The sequence below is a fragment of the Gracilinanus agilis genome, chromosome 6, assembly GCF_016433145.1.
Source record: "Gracilinanus agilis isolate LMUSP501 chromosome 6, AgileGrace, whole genome shotgun sequence".
NCBI lineage: Eukaryota > Metazoa > Chordata > Mammalia > Didelphimorphia > Didelphidae > Gracilinanus > Gracilinanus agilis.
The window spans coordinates 9,610,710-9,634,871 of NC_058135.1; the positions used below are offsets into that span (position 1 = coordinate 9,610,710).

Sequence of the window (24,162 nt, forward strand, 5' to 3'; positions counted from 1 at the left end):
GCTGTATTTTCCCGCATCTATTGAGATAATCATGTAATTTTTGTTTGTTAGATTGTTGATATGGTCAATTATGTGGCTAGTTTTCCTAATGTCGAACCATCCTTGCATTCCTGGTATAAATCCTACCTGATCATGGTGGATGATCCTCTTGATCACTTGCTGGAGTCTCTTTGCTAGTATTCCATTTAAGATTTTTGCATCTTTCTTCATTAGGGAGATTGGTCTGTAGTTTTCTTTCTCTGTTTTTTGATCTCCCTGGCTTTGGAATCAGTACCATATTTGTGTCATAAAAGGAATTTGGTAGGACTCCTTCTTTGCTTATTATATCAAATGATTTGTATGGTATTGTGATTAGTTGCTCTTCGAATGTATGATAGAATTCACTTGTGTATCCATCAGGCCCTGGCGATTTTTTCTTAGGGAGTTCTTTGATGGCTTGTTCAGTTTCTTTTTCTGATATTTAGGTATTCTATTTCTTCTGCTGTTAGGTATTCTATTTCTTCTGCTGTTAATCTAGGCAATTTGTAGTTTTGTAAATATTTATCCATATTACCTAGATTGCTATATTTATTGCCATATAATTGGGCAAAATAGTTTTTAATGATTGCCTTAATTTCCCCTTCATTAGAGGTAAGGTCTCCCTTTTCATCTTTGATACTGTCAATTTAATTTTCTTCTTTCCTTTTTTATTAGATTGATCAGTACTTTGTCTATTTTATCTGTTTTTTTTCAAAATACCAGCTTCTAGTCTTATTTATTAATTCAATAGTTCTTTTTCTTTGATTTTTATTAATTTCTTCCTTGATTTTTAGTATTTCTAATTTAGTTTTCATCTGGGGATTTTTAATTTGCTCGCTTTCTAATTTTTTAAGGTGCATGCCCAATTCCTTAATATCTGCCCTCCTTAATTTGTTAATGTATGCACTCAAGGATATAAATTTCCCCCTGAGTACTGCCTTAGCTGCATCCCACAGAGTTTGGTAGGATGTCTCATCATTGTCATTCTCTTCAATGAAATTGTTTATTGTTTCTATGATTTCTTCTTTGACTAACTGGTTTTGGAGAATCATATTATTTAATTTCCAATTAGTTTTTGATTTGCCTGTCCAGGTTCCCTTACTAATTGTTATGTTTATTGCAATATAATCTGTGAATGTTACATTTATTATTTCTGCTCTTTTGCATTTGTTTGCAATGTTTCTATGCCCTATTACATGGTCAATCTTTGAGAATGTACCATGTGCAGGTGTGTTCCTTTTTGTCCCTATTTATTTTTTCTCTACATATCTATTAAATTTAATTTTTCTAGTACTTCATTCACCTTTCATCTCTTTCTTATTTATTTTTTGGTTTGATTTATATAGATCTGAAAGAAGAATATTTAGTTCTCCCACTAGTATGGTTTTATTATCTATTTCCTTCTTGAGCTCTGCTAGTTTCTCCTTTACAAATTTGGATGCTTTGCCATTTGGTGCATACATGTTGAGCAGTGTTATTTCCTCATTGTCTATACTGCCTTTTATCAGGTTGTAATGACCTTCCCTGACTTTTTTAATCATATCTATTTTTACTTTGTCTTTATCAGAAATCATGATCACTACTCCGACCTTCTTTTTCTCATTTGAAGCCCCAAAGATTTTGCTCAAGCCCTTTACCTTAAACTTGCATATGTCTACCTGCCTCATATGTGTTTCTTGTAGACAACATATGGTAGGATTTTGATTTCTAATCCACTCTGCTTTTTGCTTCCGTTTTATGGGTGAGTTCATCCCATTCAAATTCAGAGTTCTAATTATCAGTTGTGTATTTGCCAACATTTTGGTATCCTCTCCTAGTTCTACTCCCTTCTTCTCATACTATTTCCTTTTATTTATTTTTATTTTATTTATTTTTATTTTTTTTTAAACCCTTAACTTCTGTGTATTGGCTTATAGGTGGAAGAGTGGTAAGGGTGGACAATGGGGGTCAAGTGACTTGCCCAGGGTCACACAGCTGGGAATTGTCTATGGCCGGATTTGAACCTAGGACCTCCTGTCTCTAGGCCTGACTCTCAATTCACTGAGCTACCCAGCTGCCCCCTACTATTTCCTTTTTTTTTTAAACCCTTATACTTTGGTGTATTGTCTCATAGGTGGAAGATTGGTAAGGGTGGGCAATGGGGGTCAAGTGACTTGCCCAGGGTCACACAGCTGGGAAGTGCCTGAGGCCGGGTTTGAACCTAGGACCTGCTGTCTCTAGGCCTGACTCTCACTCCACTGAGCTACCCAGCTGCCCCCCCTTACTATTTCCTTTTAAACAAGTGCTTTGCTTTAAGCCAGTAACCCTTATCCCCTCTCTTTATTTATTTCCCTTTTTACCCCCTCCGTTATTATTCCCCTCTTTTTTTTTTGAGGCCTAATGAATTCCCTCCCCCTTTTTCTCTCCTCCCTTTTTTGACCTCCCCACTCCCCTGCTCCCTTTGGTTTATCCCTCTGATTTTCTCAGTAGGATTAGATAGAGTTTTATGTCCTACTTGGATATAGATACTCTTCCCTCTCACGGTTACTCTGATATCTCCCAGGGCTAGCAAAAGTTTGTGCTAACCACTAATGGAGTCTCTCTCAGAGCACAAGCCCACTTCCTGCTCTTACATTCCATCTGGGAATCCTCCAGCCCTTCCTGCAAGGTCCAAAACTATTACTAACTAATCTTTCTCACAGTACTATGAATAATTCTTCTAATTGCTATAATAATGAATACATTAATAGTGAATAGAGTTCACTACAGAGAATTACACATAACATTTCTCCATATAGAAATACAAATAATTAGATCTTATTGAAGCCTTTAAAACAGCAAATTTAAAAAATAAGAGTTTTCTTTCTTTCCCCTCTGTTTCTTATTTACATTTTCATGTTTCTTTTGATTTTTGTGGTTGGATATCAAACTGTCCATTTAGTCCTTGTCTTTTCTGTGCAAATACTTGGAAATCTTCTATCTTGCTGAATGCCCAAACTTTCCCCTGGAAGTGTATAGTCAGTTTTGATGGGTAAGTGATCCTTGGTTGTAGACCCAGTTCTCTTGCCTTTCTGAATATCATATTCCAAGCCTTGTGGTCTTTTAGGAGGCTGCCAGATTCTGTGGTTTCCTGATTGGTGCTCTTTGATATCTGAAGTGTCTCTTTCTGGCTTCTTCTAATATTTTTTTTTACTTGGAAGCTCTTGAATTTGGCTATTATATCCCTGGGGGTTTTCTTTTCAGGGTCTAGTGTAGAGGGTGATCTATGGATCCTTTCAATGTCTATATTGCCCTCTTGTTGTAGAACTTCAAGGCAGTTTTGCTGAATAATTTCTTTTAGTATGGAGTCCAAATTTCTATTAATTTCTGCTTTTTTAGGAAGACCAATGATTCTCAAATTGTCTCTTCTAGACCTGTTTTCTTGATATGTCAATTTCTCAGTGAGGTATTTCATGATTGCTTCTATTTTATCAGTTTTTTGACATTGCTTTATTTATTCTTGCTGTCTTGAAAGATCATTAGCTTCTAATTGCCCAATTCTAGCCTTTAGGGCCTGGTTTTCCTTTTCAATTTGTTTATTTCTGGTCTTCAATTTACTTGCCTTACTTTCTAATTGTGAAATTATGCCTTTTTAAACTGTTATTTTCTTACCTGATTTTGGTTTCCAATTTGCTTACAATTTTGTTTTATTTTTGGGCATCTTTCTCCAATTGGGAATTTTGTTAATTTCCTTTTGAGTTATTTCCCACTTCTCTTGCCAAATCTCTTCCATCTTTCTCATCATCTCAGATTTGAACTCTTCAAGAGCTTGTGGCCAGTTGTCATTATTTTGGGAAAGTTTGGATATGATTACTTGTTTGTTCTCCTCTGCTGTTTGCTCTGTTGTCTGGATTTTCTCTGTGTAAATATAAAGATTTCTTCTTGTTGACCTTTCTCTTCTGGTGATCTTGTGTCTGGCTTGCCATTGTTAGCCCTCAGCCCTCTCAGGTTTATCCTCACACCTAGGGTCTGTCTGTACTCTTTATGCTCCTGAGGTCTCAGGTCTAGTTGTCCTCAAGGTCAAGCCTCCTGGTGGTCCCCTTGCTTGTTCCTTTGCCTGAGGTTCCTTTAACAGTCTCAGGGCACTGATTCCACAGTAGTGCACCCCTCTGCACCGTGTCCCCACCCAAGGTCCGCACCTCCGCTCAGGATCTTCATCCGCTCCTGCTCTGAGGATTGGCGTCCACGCCTGTGCTTAGGGTTGGTGTTCAAAGTCCGCGCGTGTTCTTTAGCCTCTTGGGGTCTTAAGTCTTGCTGCTCTCAGGAGCAGGCCCTGGTGATCCCAGGTAGCTGCCAAGGACTTAATGGGTGCCCCAAACTTGCTCTAAATCTTTTTTTTTAATATAAAATTTTATTTTAAACATTTTTCAATATTCATTTTTAACCTGTTTACATGCTTCATGCCCCTACTTTCCCCTTCACCCCCTGCTCTCCCCCCACCCATGGCCAACACACATTTCCACTGGTTGTAACATGTGTCCTTGTTCAGGACCTATTTCCAAATTGTTGTTAGTTGCATTGGTGTGGTCATTTCAAGTCTACATCCCCAATCATGTCTGCCTCAGCCCATGCATTCAAGCAATTGTTTATCCTCATGCTCTAAATCTTTTGCACTGGCTTTGGCACAGTAGGTGGTGTGGGGAGAGGGGGTTGCTCAGCTCGCGTTTTAGTGAGAGCTGTTTCACCCCTTTATAGCATGGAAATGCTCAGATTCCATGTACTTTCAATGCTGCACCCTGTTGTGGGGTCCCTTCGTTTGTCTTGGTTTGTTTTTATGTCTTCTTGAGGAGTCCTATATGTGTTTGTTTAGGAGAGTTTAAGCAGCTGCTTTTTACTCTGCTGCCATCTTAACCCATAAGCCTATATATCCATTATTTCTGACTCGTGTTGATTTAGACCATTTCAAGCCTTCTTTAGAGAGGCAGTAGATTCTTCTTCATTGTAGATCTTCAAGAAACATTTCAATAGATCCCAATTGGTTATGTTGTGGGAGAAATTCTTGTGCAATGTGGGGCATCCTAGGACCTTTCTGAGGTACCTCTTTCTTGTTTAAGAACTGAGAATACAAACTATTCATATCTGGTTGAATTTAATGGCTTTAAATGGATCTGTGGATTTAAAATGGATTTTAATGGATTTATGGTTGAATTGACTATAATACTTATTACTTTGACAACGAAGAAACTCAAGAATCAAAATTTTTTTTATTTTTTATTTTGAATGAATTTTAATGGCTAATGGTTTAATGGTTAATGACAATAAGGAAGTTGGGCATGAATAGATTGAAAAATATTAACATGCAAGAATTACAATAGAGAAATATGATTTTCCAAGCGGTATCCAACTGGAAAGAGAAGTTGATTTTACAAGTAGCAAGAGAAAGTGGGTAACCAACAGCTAGCTCATTTGCTCCATTGGTAGCCTTTCAATGTTAGAGGCAACTAGATTACATAGTGGGTAGAACATTGCAATTAAAGTCATGATGGCAAGTTCAAATCCAGCCATAGACACTCACTTCCTTAACTTCTATTTCTTTCACTTTCATCATCTGTAAAATGAGGATTATAATAATACTTCCCTTCACAGGTTGTTTTGGAGATCAAATCAGATATTTTTAAAGTACTTAACACAGTGCCTGGTAAATAATAGGTTCTGAATAAGTACGTGTTTCTTTCCCTCCTTTAAGAGATTTAGAGTAAGATTTCCAGGACAGGAATTTCTGCCTCTGATACTAAAACACTGATTCCTACTTTTATTAATCTGTTACTTTTTTTCAGAGTATCTGTGCTCAAGTCTCTTTCAGCTTATTGCTCCTAAGTGCATATACATATATACATAGAGCAACTAGGTAGCATTGGATTCAGGAATATTATAAATTCTGCCTAAAAAACTTACTATTTAACCCTGGACTAGCCATCTAATTTCTCTATAACTCAATTACCTTATCTATATAATTTGGATAGTTATAGTAAGAATTGTAGTAGTAATAATAACAATATTTATATAGGTTTTTAAGATTTCTAGATAGTATTATTCCATTTTATCTTCAAAATTTTTATAATTCACAAAGTATTCAGAAATGTTTCAATTATGCATTTTAACTAAATAATCTAATCCTTCAAACAAATCACAGAAACAATTACTGATTTCATTGAAGAAAATGACAACGAGGAGACCACATATCAAAATTAATGGGATACAGTCAAAGCAGTATTGGGGGGAAATTTGTATCTCTAAGTGCTTATATAACAAAATAGAGAAAAGGGAGATAAATGAATTGGGCATGCAACAACAAAAAAAACCTAGAAAAAGAACAAATGAAATATCCCCAGATGAAGACTAAATTGGAAATCCTAAAAATCAAAGGAAGAATTAATAAAATTGAAAGCAAAACAACTATTGAACTATTAAATTAGACTAAGAGGGGGGCAGCTGGGTAGCTCAGTGGATTGAGAGCCAGGGCTAGAGATGGGAGGTCCTAGGTTCAAATCTGGTCTCAGACACTTCCCAGCTGTGTGACCCTGGGCAAGTCACTTGACCCCCATTGCCTACCCTTACCACTCTTCTGCCTTGGAGCCAATACACACGGTATTGACTCCAAGACGGAAGGTAAGGGTTTAAAAAAAATAAGGCTAAGAGCTTGTACTTTGGAAAAAAAACAAATAAAGCAGATAAAGTATTGGTTAATTTGATAAAAAGAAGATAATTGAATCATCAGTATCAAATATAAAAAGAGTAATTTCACCTCTATTGAAGAAGAAATTAAAGCAATTATTAGAAGCTATTTTGCCCAACCATATGAAATTAAACTGACAGTCTAGGTGGAATGAATGAATATTTTTTAAAAACATATAAATTTCATAGATTAACAAAAGAGGAAATAGAATACTTAAATAATCCCATCTCAGAGTTTGCTCTTCATCTTGCTGCCAGCTGAAGCCTTTTGGCTACTACGCTCTCTGCCAAGATGCCTGAGGAAACTCAGACACAGGACCAACCTATGGAGGAAGAGGAAGTGGAGACTTTTGCCTTTCAGGAAGAAATTGCTCAATTGATGTCTTTAATCATTAATACATTCTATTCTAATAAAGAGATCTTTTTGAGAGAGCTAATTTCAAATTCATCTGATGCCTTGGACAAAATCCAATATGAGAGCTTGACAGATCCAAGTAAACTAGATTCTGGGAAAGACCTAACATTAGTATCATTCCAAACAAAGGTGATTGCACCCTTACCATTGTAGATACTGGCAGTGGAATGACCAAAGCTGATTTGATCAACGATCTTGGTACCATAGCAAAGTCTGGAACCAAGGCTTTTTTGGAAGCATTACAAGCTGTTGCAGATATCTACATGATTGGTCAGTTTGGTGTTCGTTTTTATTTTGCCTATCTAGCTGCTGAGAAAGTGACCATCATCACCAAGCATAATGATGATGAACAGTATGCCTGGGAGTCTTCAGCAGGAGGGTAATTCACTGTTAGGACTGATATAGGTGAACCTATGGGTTGTGGAACAAAGGTGATTCTGCATCTGAAAGAGGACCAAACTGAGTACTTGGAGGAAAGAAGAATAAAGGGAATTGTGAAGAAGCACTCTCAATTCATTGGCTATCCAATTACACTTTTTGTGGAAAAAGAACGGGATAAAGAAGTCAGTGATGATGAAGCAGAGGAAAAAGAAGAGAAATAGGAGAAGAGAAAAGAAGAAAAAGTGTCTGATGATAAGCCAGAGATAGAAGATGTGGGCTCCAATGAAGAAGAAGAAAAGAAAGATGGTGACAAGAAGAAAAAGAAGAAAATTAAAGAAAAATACATTGATCAAGAAGAGCTTAACAAAACCAAACCAATTTGGACCAGAAATCCTGATGATATTACTAATGAGGAATATGGAGAATTCTATAAGAGTTTGACAAATGACTGGGAAGATCATTTAGCTGTGAAACACTTCTCAGTGGAAGGACAGTTGGAATTCCGAGCCCTTCTCTTTGTACCACAATGTGCCCCCTTTGACCAGTTTGGAAAAAGAAAGAAAAAGAATACCATCAAACTGTATGTGCACAGGGTTTTCATCATGGATAACTGTGAAGAGCTGATCCCTGAATATCTGAATTTCATTAGAGGCGTGGTGGACTCTGAAGATGTGCCTCTAAATATTTCACGTGAAATGCTGCAGCAAAGCAAGGTTCTGAAAATGATTAGGAAGAACTTGGTTAAAAAGTGCTTGAAACTCTTCACTGAACTGGCAGAGGATAAAGAAAATTACAAAAAGTTTTATGAGCAGTTTTCTAAAAACATTAAGCTTGGAATACACGAAGACTCCCAGAACCGAAAGAAACTTTCAGAATTGCTGAGATGCTATACTTCTGCTTCTGGTGATGAGATGGTTTCTCTTAAGGACTATTGCACAAGGATGAAGGAGAACCAGAAACATATCTATTATATCACTGGTGAAACCAAGGACCAAGTGGCTAATTCAGCTTTTGTTGAATGGCTTTGGAAGCATGGTTTAAAAGTAATATATATGATTGAACCTATTGATGAGTATTGTGTGCTAAAGGAATTTGAAGGCAAGACTTTAGTGTCTGTTACCAAAGAGGGTTTGGAACTCCCAGAAGATGAAGATGAAAAAAAAGAAACAGGGGGAGAAAAAGGCAAAGTTTGAAAACCTCTGCAATTTTGAAAGATATCCTAGAAAAGAATGTTGAAAAGGTAGTTGTGTCAAACCGATTGGTTACTTCCCCATGCTGCATTGTCACAAACACATATGGATGGACAGAAAATATGGAAAGAATTATGAAGGCTCAGGCACTAAGAGACAACTCAACAGTGGGTTACATGGTAGCAAAGAAACCCTTGGAGATAAACCCTGACCATTCCATTATTGAAACTCTAAGACAAAAGGCAGAGGCTAACAAGAATGATAAATCAGTGAAAGATCTGGTCATCTTGTTATATGAGACTGCACTGCTGTCTTCTGGGTTCAGTTTAGAAGATCCCCAGACACATGCTAATTGGATCTACAGGATGATCAAACTTGGTCTTGGAATTGATGAAGATGATTCAACTACTGAAGAAACCAATGCAGCTATAATTGAGGAAATGACACCTCTTGAAGGAGATGATGACACATCGCGTATGGAAGAAGTAGACTAAAGCATTCCAAATCATGGAGCAAAAGCATGTTTCCTAGACTAGTCTGAATAAGTTATTTTGTATAAGGTGTTGAGAGAAACTACTTGATGTCTTCATTCCCTCTGATATATGTTTTCAGATATGTTCTCTTTATTTTTGTTAAATCACTTTTTAAAAAAAATGTATGGCATGAACATGCTGTTTAAGGGGAAGTTTAGGTTTCTTTTCCCTTTTAATTATAATCAATACTGTGATACCTTAGACAATTCAAGCAAGAACTAGCAATCATTGTAGTTTACTTTGGTTTTATTTTAGGGAGGGAGAAATATCTTTAATATGTCCAGACATTGTAATCCTAATGTTAGCTCACTAACATTCTTGTGGTCTGATGTAGCTATCAGCTGAATAATGGAATTGAATTACTCCTTGGTCTCTGAAATACACTGTTGAGGTATCTTAAAATGTTTATAAAACTGTCTTTCTTTTATATACTTAAAAGAATTGAGTTGCATTCTATTCCACCCATTTATGCATGTATAAAACCTGGAAGTCTAGGAAAATAAAAGTATTAACACCAAGAAAAAAAAATAATCCCATCTCAGAAAAAGAAATTGAATTCCCCGGAAAAAAATCCCCAGGGCCAGATGGATTCACAAGTGAATTCTATCAAACATTTAATGAACAATTAATTCCAATACTATACAAACTATTTGCCAAAATGAGCAAAGAAGAAGTCTTAACAAATTCTTTTTATGACACAAATATGGTACTGATACCCAAGCCAGGAATAACAAAAACAGAGAAAGAATCTCCTTAATGAACATATATGCAAAAAATATTTGAAAAAATGCTATCAGAGAGACTACAGAAATATATCACAAGGATTATTCACTATGACTAAATGGTATTAATGCCAGGAATACAAGGCTGGTTTAATATTAGGAAAAAAACCATCCATGAAATTGACCATATTAAAAAATAAATTAAGAGCAATCACATAATTATCTCAATAGATTCAGGAAAAGCCTTTGACAAAATACAACACCCATTCTTATTGAAAACACTAAAAAGCATAGGAATAAAAGGGCCTTCCCTCAAAATAATAAGTGGTATTTATTTAAAACCACCAGCAAGTATCATCTGCAATGACGATAAGTTAGAAGCCTTCCCAATAAGATCAGGAATGAAGCAAGAATGCCCATATGCCCACTATTATTTAATATTGTACTAGAAATATTAGCTGTAGCAATCAGAGAAGAAAAAGAAATTGAAAAAATTAAAGCAGGTCATGAGGAAAATAAACTATTACTCTTTGGAGAGGATATGGTGCTATGTTTAGAGAATCCTAGAAAATCAATTAAAACTAGTGGAAATAATAACTTCAGGAAAGTTGCAGGGTACAAGATAAACCCACATAAATCGTTAGCATTTCTATATATTTCCAACAAAAATCAACAAGAATTAGAAAGAGAAACTCCATTTAAAATCATGCTAGACTAGTGTTGGTGAACCCTTTAGAGATTGCATGCCCAAACGGCACCTTCAAACATCATGTGAGCCCTCTCCTCCCACCCTGGCATTATCCCAGAAAGCAGAGGGAGGAAGTGCTTGTGTTGGTCTGCTGGGCAGAGGGCGGGGCATGCAAAAATGTCCTCAAGCATGGTGGAGAGGGGGAACAGAGCAGCCCCCTCCACCATGCTGGGACATGTGTGCCACATCTTCACCAACGTGGCTCTGTTTAGAGTCTATTATATTATTGTTTAATATAAAATTTTTGGGAATCTCTCTGCCTTTACAAACACAGGAATTACATGAACACAGCTACAAAACACTTTTCACACAAATAAAACTATATCTTAACAATTGGAAAAGCATTCATTGCTCCTTGGTAAGATGAGCTAATATAATAAAAATGACAATCCTATCTAAATTAATTGTTCAGTGCCATTCCTATCAAATTACCAAAAATACTATTTTATAGGACTAGAAAAATAACAAAATTCTTCTAGTGGTACCCAAACTTTTTTGTCCTACCTCCCCCTTTCCAGAAAAAATATTACCCTGTCACATACTATCACTTCCCACTTACAGTTATTTGCCACCCCAAATGCACCTGTGGCCATCACCGCCCTCCCCGGATTGCTGCAGCATCCACCAGGGGGTGGTGGCACCCACGTTAGGAATCACTGATCTAGAATAACGAAAGATAGAGAATATCAAGGGAACTAATGAAAAAAAATGTGATGGATGGTGACCTAGCAGTACCAGATCTTAGACTGTACTACTATAAAGCAGTGATCATCTAAATGATTTGGTCCTAGCTAAGAGATAGAAGGTGAACCAATGGAATAGACTAGGGTTAATGATCTCAGCAATCTAGTGTTTGATAAACCAAAAGATCCTAGCTTTTGGAATAAGAACTCTCTATTTGACAAAAACTGCTGGGAAAATTGGAAAAAGAGTATGGCAAAAATTAGGTTTAAATCAATATCTCTCGTCCTATAACTAGGTAAGTTTAAAATGGGTACATGACAAACATAAAGAGTTATATTATAAGCAAATTAGGTAAATGTAAAATAGTATACCTATAGAGAGGGGAAGAATTTAAGACCAAGCAAGTGATAGAGAACATTACAAGATATAAAATGAATAATTTTGACTATATTACATTCAAAAGGTTTTTTACAAACAATACCAGTGTAACCAAGTTTAGAAGGGAAGCAACAAATTGGGAAATTTTTTTCATAACAAAATTCTCTGATAAAGGTCTCATTTCTCAAATATATAAAGATCTAAGTCAAATTTATGAAAAACCAAATAATTCCTCAATTGACAAATGGTCAACAGATAGGAATAGGCAGTTTTCAGATGAATAAATCAAAACTATCAATAATCATGTGAAAAAATGTTCTAAATTCCTCCTAATTAGAGAAATGCAAATCAAAACAACTCTGAGGTACCAGTTTGGCCAACATAAGAGTAAAAGAAAATAATAAATTTTGGAGGGGATGTGCCAAAATTGGGACACTAATACATTCCTGGTGGAGTTGGGAATTTATTTAACCATTCTGGAAGGCAATTCAGAATTATGTACAAAGGACTTTAAAAGAATGCATACCCTTTGAGCAGTACCATTACTAGGTTTGTACCCCAGGGAGATAAAAAAAATGGAGATGGGCCTGTTTCTACAAAAATATTTATAGCTGCTCTTTTTGTGATGGCAAAGAATTGGAAAATGAGGAGATGTCCCTCGACTGGGAAATGGCTGAACAAATCGTGGTATATCATGGTGATAAAATACTATTGTGCTGTAAGGATTGATGAACTGCTTGATTTCTATAAGAACTGGAAAGACCTACGCAGACTGATGTGGAGTTAAATGAGCAGAACCAAGAGAACATTATGCACCATAACTGCAATATTGTGGAACAATCAAATGTAATTGACTTTGTTACTAATAGCAATGCAGTGATCCAGGACAATTATGAGAGACTTCTGAGAAAGAATGCTATCAATGTTTAGAGAAAGAACTGTGGGAGTAGAAACACAGAAGAAAACACATGATTGATCAATTGGTTATATAGATATATGATTTGGGGTTTTGGTTTTAAAAGATTACTTTATTACAAAAATGAATAATACAGAAATAAGTTTTGAATGATAATATATGTATAACCCAGTGGAATTGCTTGTCAGCTCTGGGAGGGGGGAGGTAGACAACATGAATCATGTAATCATGGGAAAAAATTTTAAAATATTAAAAAAATATGTATTTTAGACATGAAAGGTTTAGCAATCCTAAGGACAACATTTTGCTTATGTGTATTCTATAAGGATAAGAAGTGAACTTGGCATTTTGTTGATGTTGAGGAACTGTTGGGTGAATATACTCTCTTTATCAATGTAGTTTGGCACCTTTTTTGTGTGTTGAAGAGTTGTTAACTTTGTCATAGTTAGTCAGTGCCAATAAATATCAAAGGCAGGCTTTAATCTCAGGTTTTCCAGGCTCAGAAGTTGGCTCTATATCCAATAAGGCACACTAAGGTTTCTCTGGGCAAATTGCACAGCTTCTGGAAATATAGGCTATGTTCTGTTAGATTTCTTGTCTATCAGTCAGATCATCTTGTATTTTGTTTCTTATTCAGGAAACCCCAGGAAGAAGCTCATGTGTACAGTGTGTAGTAAGAAGTGTTCTTCACTGTCAACTCTTCAGGAACACCGGAAGGTTTGTAAAGCAGAGGATGAGACTTCTTAGGTTTCGATTTCACTAGGAGACCTTAGGGGAATTCAGAACACACATTCTCATTTGAGCAAAACAAATTAACAAAACCCATTTATTTTAATGGTTATATATGTTTCAGTACAGGAATAATAGATTTGATAATAAATTACCATGTAACAATCTTTTTGAGTTGTGAATTAGTGTTCAACTCAATTAAAAAGCAAACAAACAAGTAAAACTTCATATTGACAGATTTCCTATAGCTGACTCTTTCTCTGTGCTCAAAATGCCTTAGTCAACCTACTAAGGATGATAGTGCCTTAGAAGACTTTTATTCCAACATTGCCTTCTCATCTCTTTTTGCCCCACCCCAACTATTATAATGAGTGATTAATTAACTCATCCAAGGTCACATAGACCATGAGTGACAGAAGAGTGTTTGAATTTAGGTTCTCTGACTCAGGTTTTCCTGAAGGCAGCTAGATGCCACAGTGGATAGTATGCTGTGCTTGGAGTCAGGAAGACTCATCTTCTTGAGTTCAAATCTGGCATGAGACACTTACTATCTTAGTGACTCTGGACAAGTCTTTTTTTTTTTTTCCAAAAGTATGATTAACTTTATTTTTTTAAACAAAGTTTAAAATAAAACAGTATTAAAATATTACATTTATACAATATATGTACAAATAAGTTGTGGTGTTTTCCGTAAGCAATGCACTGAAACATTTTAGGGAAAATAAACTAACTTAGTGCAGTTTCTTCAAAAGAAGAAAAGGTTTCACAGGTCAAGTAGCAGAAATAATATAATGTATTTTTTTTCTGATGAAGTCCAGTTGCTTAGCTGCTGAGCTAAAATATTTATTTACATAGAAGCTTTTTTTACACCAAGTTCTTGAGTGCTCCCGCTTTGAGTTCTTACATTATTTTTCCAGTAAGTTTTCTAGAAGCCACTGTATATACATCTTTATTCTGCTTTAGTCTTTTCTACTTTAAATCATCTCATATTGTCCTTTTTTCATAATGTACTTTTTGAGGGGAACCCTAAATTTTCTGAACATAAATGACTTTAGTCTACAGTTTTTAAAAAGTACCTTAAAGGGGATATTTTCTTTGATATTTTCACAAAGCTATTCTTCATATAAAAATTTTCCCTACTAAAATCATTGTGATAATATACAAAGGTTTTATGTTAAAACAACCCGTATATTAAACAAAGCTCTGATTAAGATGTGCACAGCTATTTTGCTGAATCTGGAGTTTAGAAAAGCCAACCTTTTCCTTGTTTTATCTTTTTTGTTCTTACCCAAAGATTATACTGAAATTCACAAAAGTTCATGTATTTTGGAGCAGAATGCTATGGCAGCTGTAATGAAAATGTCATCATCTTATTCTATAACTTAAACCTCTGTAAACAGTCAAGAATTTTTTCAAGAATTAACTGAATAGCACCAATCAAATGAGTTCTTGAACTTCCAGAGTACAATTTAAAGTGGCACTCATCTAGTCCAAAACATCTCAAACAGTAACATTCCTAATTGATCAGAATGAACTTTGTTGCACGAGTCCCAAAAATGTAGCTAAGGTAAAAATTAGACTGACTACATAGTTCCTGGATCTGTATTCACCCTGGGAATGAAATACTAATATTTGTAAACTAGTTCGGCTGTTGTTTTTTTTTTGACAGCTAAGATCTGAACTATGGTTATCCCATTCTGAATGGGTAGAGGCTTTTAACTCGTTCATGGCAGTGTAATTTCTGAATTGGTTAGGACTATTACTAAAATTGTTTTAGCTTTTTTAGTACTCCAAAAGGAATATAATATTCTACTGCCAAGTCAGAACAAATCCACTCGGCAAGCTCTCAGTTCAACTTTGCCTTTAGTGTTTTCCGGGGGATTTTTCTGTGCTCTTTGGTGGTGTCATGATGCCTCCATTGCACACTGGTGACAACTGTCCCACCTTTGTGAAAGCAGACACATAATTGACTTCCTCCAGCATAGCCAAATAATTTGTGTGTGTCTGGATATTATGTCTGTCTTCTACAGAAATCTTCTTAAAAATCTTCAGTTTCACCGGAGGTCCACCCTTCACTACTCTGGCAAAAGGTACCATCCATTCTACACATTCTGAAATATTGTCCCAGTCTAAACCTGACGCTTTCTTAACAACTTCAATGGAGGTAAAATGGCATAAAGCAGCTGCTGCCAATATTCTATACTGGAATTCTAATGAGTCAATAGAGAGAATACACAGAGTGTATACACTTCACATACCTCTAAAAGCCAGTCTAAAAGTATTGATCTCATCTGTGGTTCTAAGTCAGAATGTAGCATTTCAAAATGTTTATCATGAACATATTTGGTCTCCTTTTTTAACATATTAAACCAGACATCCTTAGAACATCCCCAACTTAGGTCAGGCAGAGGTGAAGGATTTATAAAAAGGTTTTTAAACCTGTAGTTAGTAAACCTGGAGAAGTCACTGGTGACAGTTTCTTTGTGTGGGGTTTCAATAATAATGCAAGGAGTGATACCCCCAGATAACACAGGTGGCCAACAATTCCTAATTTCATATTGCTGTCTCTTGGCTCCAGTCTCCTCTTTTCTTTTCTTTACATCCTGAGTCGTTTTCCTTTTTTTGGCTTGAAGGAATTGGGTTTCCTGGGGAGAATCTGTTTGACTAGTCTGGGGCTGCTGTTTAGCTTGCAAACCGCTACTTCATCTTGACATTTTTTTCTTTGGATTCTTCAAAAGTTCTGCTCCACCATCAGCCCTGATGCAGACCTCTCTGGACAAGTCGTTTTTTATTTTTATTTTTATTTATTTATTTTTTTTTATTTTAAGCCCTTAACTTCTATGTATTGACTTATAGGTGGAAGAGTGGTAAGGGCAGGCAATGGGGGTCAAGTGACTTGCCCAGGGTCACACAGCTGGAAAGTGTCTGAGGCCAGATTTGAACCTAGGACCTCCCGTCTCTAGGCCTGGCTCTCAATCCACTGAGCTACCCAACTGCCCCCTCTGGACAAGTCTTTTAACCTTGTTTGTCTTACTTTCCTCACTTATAAAATGAGCTGGAGAAGGAAATGGCAAAACACTCTGGCATATTTGCCAAGAAAAACCCCAGGTGGGATGACCAAGAGTCAAAAATGACTGAAAAATAACACAACAACAAAATCTGTAACTCTATCAAAATTCAATTCTCTCTCTTTAAAAAAAAACACATTATTTTTTAAAATGAAGTATTTATCTACCCCACCCTCCCAACTACGGAGTAAAAATTCCAAAACTTTTGTAATAAATATGCTGTCAAGCAGGATAAATTGCCATACCCCTAAATGTGTGTCTTGTTCTTCATATTTAGCCCTCCCCTCCTCTGTCAGGAGGTTGGTAGTCATCACTGGTCCTCTAAATTCTTGACTGATCATTACATTCATCAGCGTTATTGAGTCTTTTGAAATTGTTCACATCTCTAAGTTGCAGATTATTCTTATTGAATGAATGGAATTGATAGGGGGAGTTCTTGTATCAGGGAGTTCCCAATGCCAACAAAATCACAGTTCTAGACCCTGCCTTGCAACACATAGGGGTGGGTGGAGAGAGAGAGAGAGAGAGACAGAGACAGAGACAGAGACAGAGACAGAGAGACAGACAGAGAGACAGACAGACAGACAGACAGACAGACAGACAGACAGACACCGAGAGGGAGAGGGAGAGGGAGAGGCAGAGGCAGAGGCAGAGAGAATGAGAGAATGAGAGAATGAGAGAATGAGAATGAGAATAAGAATAGAGGAAGGATCTATAATTTCATTAGAGCAGGAGAACTCCTTCCATTGAGGTAAATTATTACCTATCTATGAATTGGAAAGTCATATGCTCTTGAGGTAGGTAAGATTTGTGACTGATCTAGGGACACACTCTGTCAGGGGCAGTATTTGAATCTGGGTCTTCCTGATTTCAAGCCTAGCACTCTATCCAAGATCCCAAAATACACCTTTTTACCAAAAAAAGAAAATAACAAAAATTTATTCCTTAGTAACACAAATCTAATCTTTCTGATTTTAATTTTTAAAATATGCTTTGAAATGAGTTCATATGCTTATTTAGTACAGAAATGTTAGCAGATGATGTCATTAGGTCTTAGTTTCATGAATCCCATAGGAAGGGCTCATAAAATTAGCTTTTTATACTCACAAACTGAAGAGCAGGAGATCTAGTTTCTTGACCTGATACTGTTTATCAGAGTAAGTAGAAGCTTTTTCTTTCCTCTAATAACCTAATACCAAGGAAGATATGGATGGTATCAGTGAAAGTAAGCAAAATCCAAAGAAGTTTATTTATTTCACTTTTATTGTAATTTTTTAAGGACTAAGCTTCCCCAGGATTTGTTGTTTACCCTGAATTCAATGATAGGTCTTTATACCTCTTCCACCTCCTATCCCACTTCAAACTTTGAAAAATCCTAACCAATTAGAATTATAGAATAATTGATCCAGAGTTGAAATAAGAAAGCTGAAGCTCATAAGTGACTTGACTTGCCTAAGGACACAGCAAGTAAATAAATGCTCAGCATTTGTGGGAACACTTCAATTGCACTTTACTTGGATTACCTTTGCCATATTAGCAAACCTGGGACTCATTATTGCTAACAATACTGTTCATGAGTCCACTGGATAGGTAGAGGGCTGACTTGCATCAGTAGAGGTGTTGCTTATTGATGAATCTGGGCATCTTTTCGAATATTAGAAAGCAATAATTCAATTACAAGATGGCATGCCTGAGGGCCTCATATATCTTTAGAAGATGTTATCTTCCTCTCTTCTGTCCATCTTTCCAACCATTCCTCAGGGTTTCAAGGCTATAGTTTCAGCAAGCTATGTCCCTTTCTCCAAATATTGTACCAGGGGAGAGCTGCTGCTAGCTATAGAAAAGTTTCATACCACCATACTACTCTGTGGAGAGGCTGGACAGAATCTTGAGAAACATATATAGAGATAAGAAGACCTGAGTTCAAATCCTCCTTAGATACTTAGTAAGCTATGCATACCTGGATAAATCACTTAACTTAGTGTTCTTATATGTTAAATGAGAATAACAATAATAACGCTTCTCTTACAAGGGTTCTTACAAAGATAAAATCAAATCAGATAATAGCTATACAAAATCATGAAAGCCGTAAAATAATATGTAAAAGTTGGTAATGATTGATTATTTTTTTATTACTATTACTACCATTTTTTTCTACATTTCCATTGACCTATGGGTCAACAACTTATAATTGCTAAAAATAATTTTGCTATTACCAAGTTAACCATGATATGAACCCCGCACATTAAATAGCATTCAGTTTTGGGACTAAGTTCCAAAATACATGTTTAACAAAATATTTTTTTGTTTTGAATTGAATTCAGGGAATGAATAATTATTAAGTATTTATCAAATACTACATATCAAGTATCATACCAATTACTGGGGATGCAAAGAAAAAATCAAATAGTCCTAGCCCTCAAGGATCTCATATCCTATAGAAAAACACAACATATGTTTACATTGTACTTGGATTGGTACTGTTTTTATGCCTTCTGCACAGGATGGTTATGAAGAAAGTAATTTGCAAATCTTAAAACACCATATAAAAATAAGTAGTTATTATTTTGAATTATTCTTTATACTTAAAAAAGGGAAGTAATAATTTAAAATCATTTATACTATATGATATTATAAACTAAAGTTGTAAGTTAAAATTATAAATTAAGTTTAATTGTAACTAATTATTATAAACCAAAGTTTAATTATAAATAATTATAAATTTATAAATATATTTAAATTATATAAAACAAAGCAAATAATGTGAAATATAAAATCAATTGCATATAATTAATTAAGAATAATTATTATAAACGTCTAACTTGTCCCCAGTTGTAACTCAGGAAGAGGGCAAGAGTAGACAACACTACGAAGTGAATAATAAAATTTTGTCTCCAAGATGGAGAGGATATTTTAAAAAATTCTCATGCTGCATTTGTGAAGTATTCTGATGAATAATAATACATCTAAAGATATTGATGTAGCTTCAAGGAGAACTCTGAAAATCTCTGGGCAAAAATGACCATGTATAATAGCCAGAAGCTGGGGTTTATTATTAAGGTTAGGTATAGAAGAAATTATGGACTTTTAGGAAGGGTCAGAGCCATTTGAACAATACTAAGGATAACAAAAAGACCTCTTATATCTATGTTAATAATATTAATAAGAACAGAGTAGAGAGATATGCTGCTTTGGGTGGATGATGTCATGGTCACATACAGTAGAAAGTGAAATCAAGTTATTGTTTTATCTTATTCAGAAAGTTAGATTATCTCATGATTGGAAAGAATAGATATGTTTGAAATAATATAGTTTTATGATAGATAAAAATATGATAAGAGAGTACTGAGATGATTTAACTAAGTTCAGGTTTCCTGGCTCGTATGAATTTAATCCCAGAACAACGAAAAAACTTGCAGATGTGATCACTGAACCTCTTTAAGAAATTTAAGAAATGGTGAAGAATGGGACAGGCGCCTAAAAAAATCAAGACAAGTGAAGGTTACCTCATTTTATTTAAATTGGAAGAAAAATTTTGCAAATGGTAGATGAGGGAACTTCATGAGAATTTGATCAGCTCTTTTAAAGGGAGATAGCTATCAGCTGGAACCAGCCATGAGGTCACTCAAATAAATCATTACAAACTAACCACATTTCCATTTATTTTGATAGTTTAGCAGCCTTGGCAGGGGAATCCCTTTAGATAAAGGTGGTCAGAAGCCTTATGAATACTCAGAAAAGAAAACAAAACAAAAATCTGTTATGTACAACCTCATATAAAAATGTAGAAATGCAGAAATGATGGTCACATCCTTTATTCATCATAGGGCAATGAAAATTAAAAGCAATGAAAGACTTTTGAAAATAGATTTCAAATGTAAGTGAAAATTAATATAATCCTAAAAAATGGATATCAAGAAATAAATCAGAGAAACAATATATGATTTAATTTTTTAAAATGACAACCAAGAGATTGCATTCCCAAACTTTTGAAATGAAGACAAAGCAGCCTCGAGGAGAAAATATATGTCTTTAAAAAAAAGATAGAAAGATTGAATCTTTAATGAATATAAATATAAATGTATTAATATAATTTTAGGTGAAAACTACAATAACATTGAAAATATTATACACTATGAATAAAGTCATGATAGAAATGCACATTGGTTTTGATGTTAAGAAAACTATAAACACTATAGTCCACATTAACATTTTTTTTAACCCTTAACTTCTGTGTATTGGCTCCTTGGTGGAAGGAAGAGTAGAAAGGGTGGGCAATGGGGGTCACGTGACTTGCCCAGGGTCACACAGCTGGTAAGTATCTGAGGCCGGATTTGAACCCAGGACCTTCTGTCTCTAGGCCTGACTCTCAATCCACTGAGCAACCCAGCTGCCTGCAACATTAACATTTTTTAAAAATAATTAAAACCACATGATTGTGTCATTGGGTGCAATTGGATCAGGAGTAAAGCAATGATGTCCATTGTCATGTTTGTTATTTGATAAAAGTTTAGAAATACCAGCTATAAACACAATGCAAGAGCAAATAGAGATAAATTGCATTCAAATAACTACTCAACTACATGGGGATAACCTTCTTGGAGTCCAGGTATCAAGACATGTGTAGAAATTATGTAAATGCAAGCATAAAACAATCATCACAGAACTAAAGACAGACCTAAACTTTGGGAGATTTATTAGTTTTGCACATTATATAATGAAGGCAAAACTTCATTCTGTTGTTGGTTTGAGTTCTTTACATAGAATGACTTTGTTGTATCAATTATGAGTTATTCTTTCTGCCTAATAGTAAAATGCTCATTAATACTTCATTTTGCAGGTCCATGAGATCTTTGAATGTCAGGAATGCAACAAGAAATTTATTACCCCCAATCAGCTGAAGCGCCACATGATTACCCATTCTGGTAAGTTTTGCCCTTTTCTCTTTCTATTGATACTTTTGTGGAATGTTCACCACTTAGCTTGAGTGTTGGTTTATTTCTCAATATGACATTTGTTAAGGGCGTTGACAAACCAGTGGTTGTCCAGAGAAAGGGCGGGGATGGAGAAGAGCCATGAGATCTAGCCATATGAGGATGAATTAGAAGGACTGATGAAGTTTAGCATGGGAAAGAAAAGACTTATGTGGAGCATGAGAGTTGGCCTCAAGAATTTGAAGGACTGTCAAATGGAGGAGGCAATAGACTGTTTGGCCTCCAAGGGCAGAACTAGGGGTAATGGGTGGAAGTTTTAGAAAGAGGCAGATTTAAGCTGTAGAGCAGGGGGGAAATGCTGCACTTAGAGTCAGGAGAGCTCTAGGTTTCGATTCTCTTTCCTATACTGATTAGCTCTCTGACCCAATTTAAATGACTTAAAATTTCTGTACCTCAGCTTAATTGTCTCTAAAATATAGTTAATAATACTTAAGTATTCATATGGTTGTTGTGAAAAATCAAATGAGATCATGTATATGATGTGTTTTGTAAGCCTTAAAGCTCTATAGAAATGGCAGTTATTATTATCAAGGAGTAAATTTCCAGTGTCTTCAAACAAAAGTAGATGACCACCTATTAGGGAAATTCCACCAATGCATAAAGCTTCTTGATGGAAAGAACAATTTTGTTGTTCTCTGTGTCCCTGAAACATAATAGGAACTTAATAATTGCTCATTAAATGAATGTCCACCAGATGGCACAGTGGTGCCGCTGGGCTTGGAATTAGGAAGACATGAGTTCAAATCATCGCTCAGATATTAGCTATGTGACACTGGGCAAGTTTCTGAGGCTTCGCTTTCTTTTATCAGTAAAATGAAGGGATTGGGCTCTGGTGTCAAAGTCCCTTTGAGTTCTAAATCTATGATTCTAAAATCTAAAATCATAGAGAATGTTGGACTAATTGCTTTTGAGGTATTCTTTGATTCTGCCATTAGTTAAAATCATTTGCAAAACAATGTAGTTTCATACTGTATTCCTCTAAACCAGGTGGCTAAATCTCTCCCCTGCTTTCGCAGAAAAACGTCCCTACAACTGTGAGGTTTGCAATAAATCCTTTAAACGGATTGATCAGGTGGCCGCACACAAAATTATACACAGTGAAGACAAACCTTACAAATGCAAGCTTTGTGGCAAAGGATTTGCCCACAGAAATGTTTACAAGAACCATAAAAAGGTAAAACCTTCACCATTGTTTTTTGCCAATCTATCTGTCCGACATCAGCTGCATTTCCTTTCAAGCATTTGTTAGTGTGTTCTGTGAATATGTGTGCGTTTGTATGTATGTGTATGTGTATGTGTGTGTTAGCATGGCATTGGGACATATAAAACAGGGGATGGCAACATTGGAGAAAACCCTCTTGACATTCTTTCTTCCAATGGCATTCGTATCCTTATAATAATGGACAAAAAAAAATCCTAGTGTAACCATTGAAATTACAGAAATTTTCAGACATCGTCTGCTGTCCTGATATCTCTCTTCTTCTTTTTCCATGTCATTAGACTGCGTGGCCCTCACCTGTTCTAAATAACTAATGATTTTTGTCAGTAATCAATGACATCTTCCTCTTGTCCTCAGTGTGATAACACTGAGGTGTCTCCTTTAGGCAAGGACTCTCGACCTTAACTATGCTTCTTTAAAGTTGGAAAGACGTTAAGTTCAAGCCCAATGACATACTGTTTGCCTGTCACCCAATAATAAGTTGCATTAACTTTGGACAGTAGGTGATCGTGAATTCTTTGGCCATTGGAACCCATAGAAAAGTCTCTTCTTTTCTCTGAGCCTTTCTGAATCAGTCAAATAAAGGGACTGGAGAAGATGACCTCTAAGGTCCCATTTAGCGAAACATCCACAAGCCTATAGGAGGATATTTTAATATTACATTTTAGCTATGGTTCTCCGGTAATAAGAAGATGGTGAAAAGCTGGTTTCGGGGAGGGGTGGAAACCATGGAAGCTAAATTACTGAAACTGTTATTAATCATGACATCATACCCATAGTTTACCAACAGAATGAACCCAATCTACTCATGGTGGTCATAGATTAACTAACAAGAGTCATTGATCACTTTCACTTAATTACTGACCATTAGTTTAATCTGAGGATTTAGACTCCCCAAATCAAAATGGCATCCATACTACTTTGGCAGTTAAATGATTCTAAAACTTCTCTGGTTGGTTGCTTGCCCACCCTCTTGAACCTTCTCATTTTTTGTTATGAAACTGATACACTGACATTTATAAGCTTTTCACAGTTTGGTTTATATTATATGTGAGCTGGGAGTTAGATATAGGTTCTTTGTACTATCTTTCTTGTCTTCACTCATAAATCGTGGGAAAGTAATAATGATGACTCAGAGCTGATAGAAACAATGATACCTGTAATTTCCAAAGCAGAAAGCCAATAGTTTTTCTGTAGGCAATAAATCTAAGGTCAAAAACCAATTGTACAACCATCTTAGTAGCTTCTTGGTTACCTACAAAGTAGGCATGATTACAGAGAATTTCCTAAAATATCCTCTAGGGGACCCCCATCCCTACTTTTTACTGCAAGGCAAAGTAATCTTTTCTTCTACTCCAGATCCCAGTCCAGTTATATTTAGTGGACTACATACAGATATATCTTGATAGATAGATCTTTATATATATACACACATACATATATGTATATTTGGATGGTGATAGGATGCTAGAAG

General features: G+C 35.7%; 1 protein-coding gene and 1 pseudogene across 2 annotated transcripts in view; both read left to right on the plus strand.

The window, feature by feature from the left end:
- PRDM5 (PR/SET domain 5) overlaps positions 1–24,162 on the plus strand; it is a 271,300-nt gene that overhangs the window by 162,766 nt on the left and 84,372 nt on the right. For both annotated transcript variants that reach the window (XM_044682300.1, XM_044682301.1), the window contains exons 7-9: positions 13,316–13,395; positions 21,316–21,400; positions 22,486–22,643. In XM_044682300.1, the coding sequence (XP_044538235.1) occupies positions 13,316–13,395; positions 21,316–21,400; positions 22,486–22,643 (323 nt within the window). The remainder of the gene's footprint in view (positions 1–13,315; positions 13,396–21,315; positions 21,401–22,485; positions 22,644–24,162) is intronic.
- LOC123253031 lies at positions 7,004–9,191 on the plus strand (annotated as a pseudogene).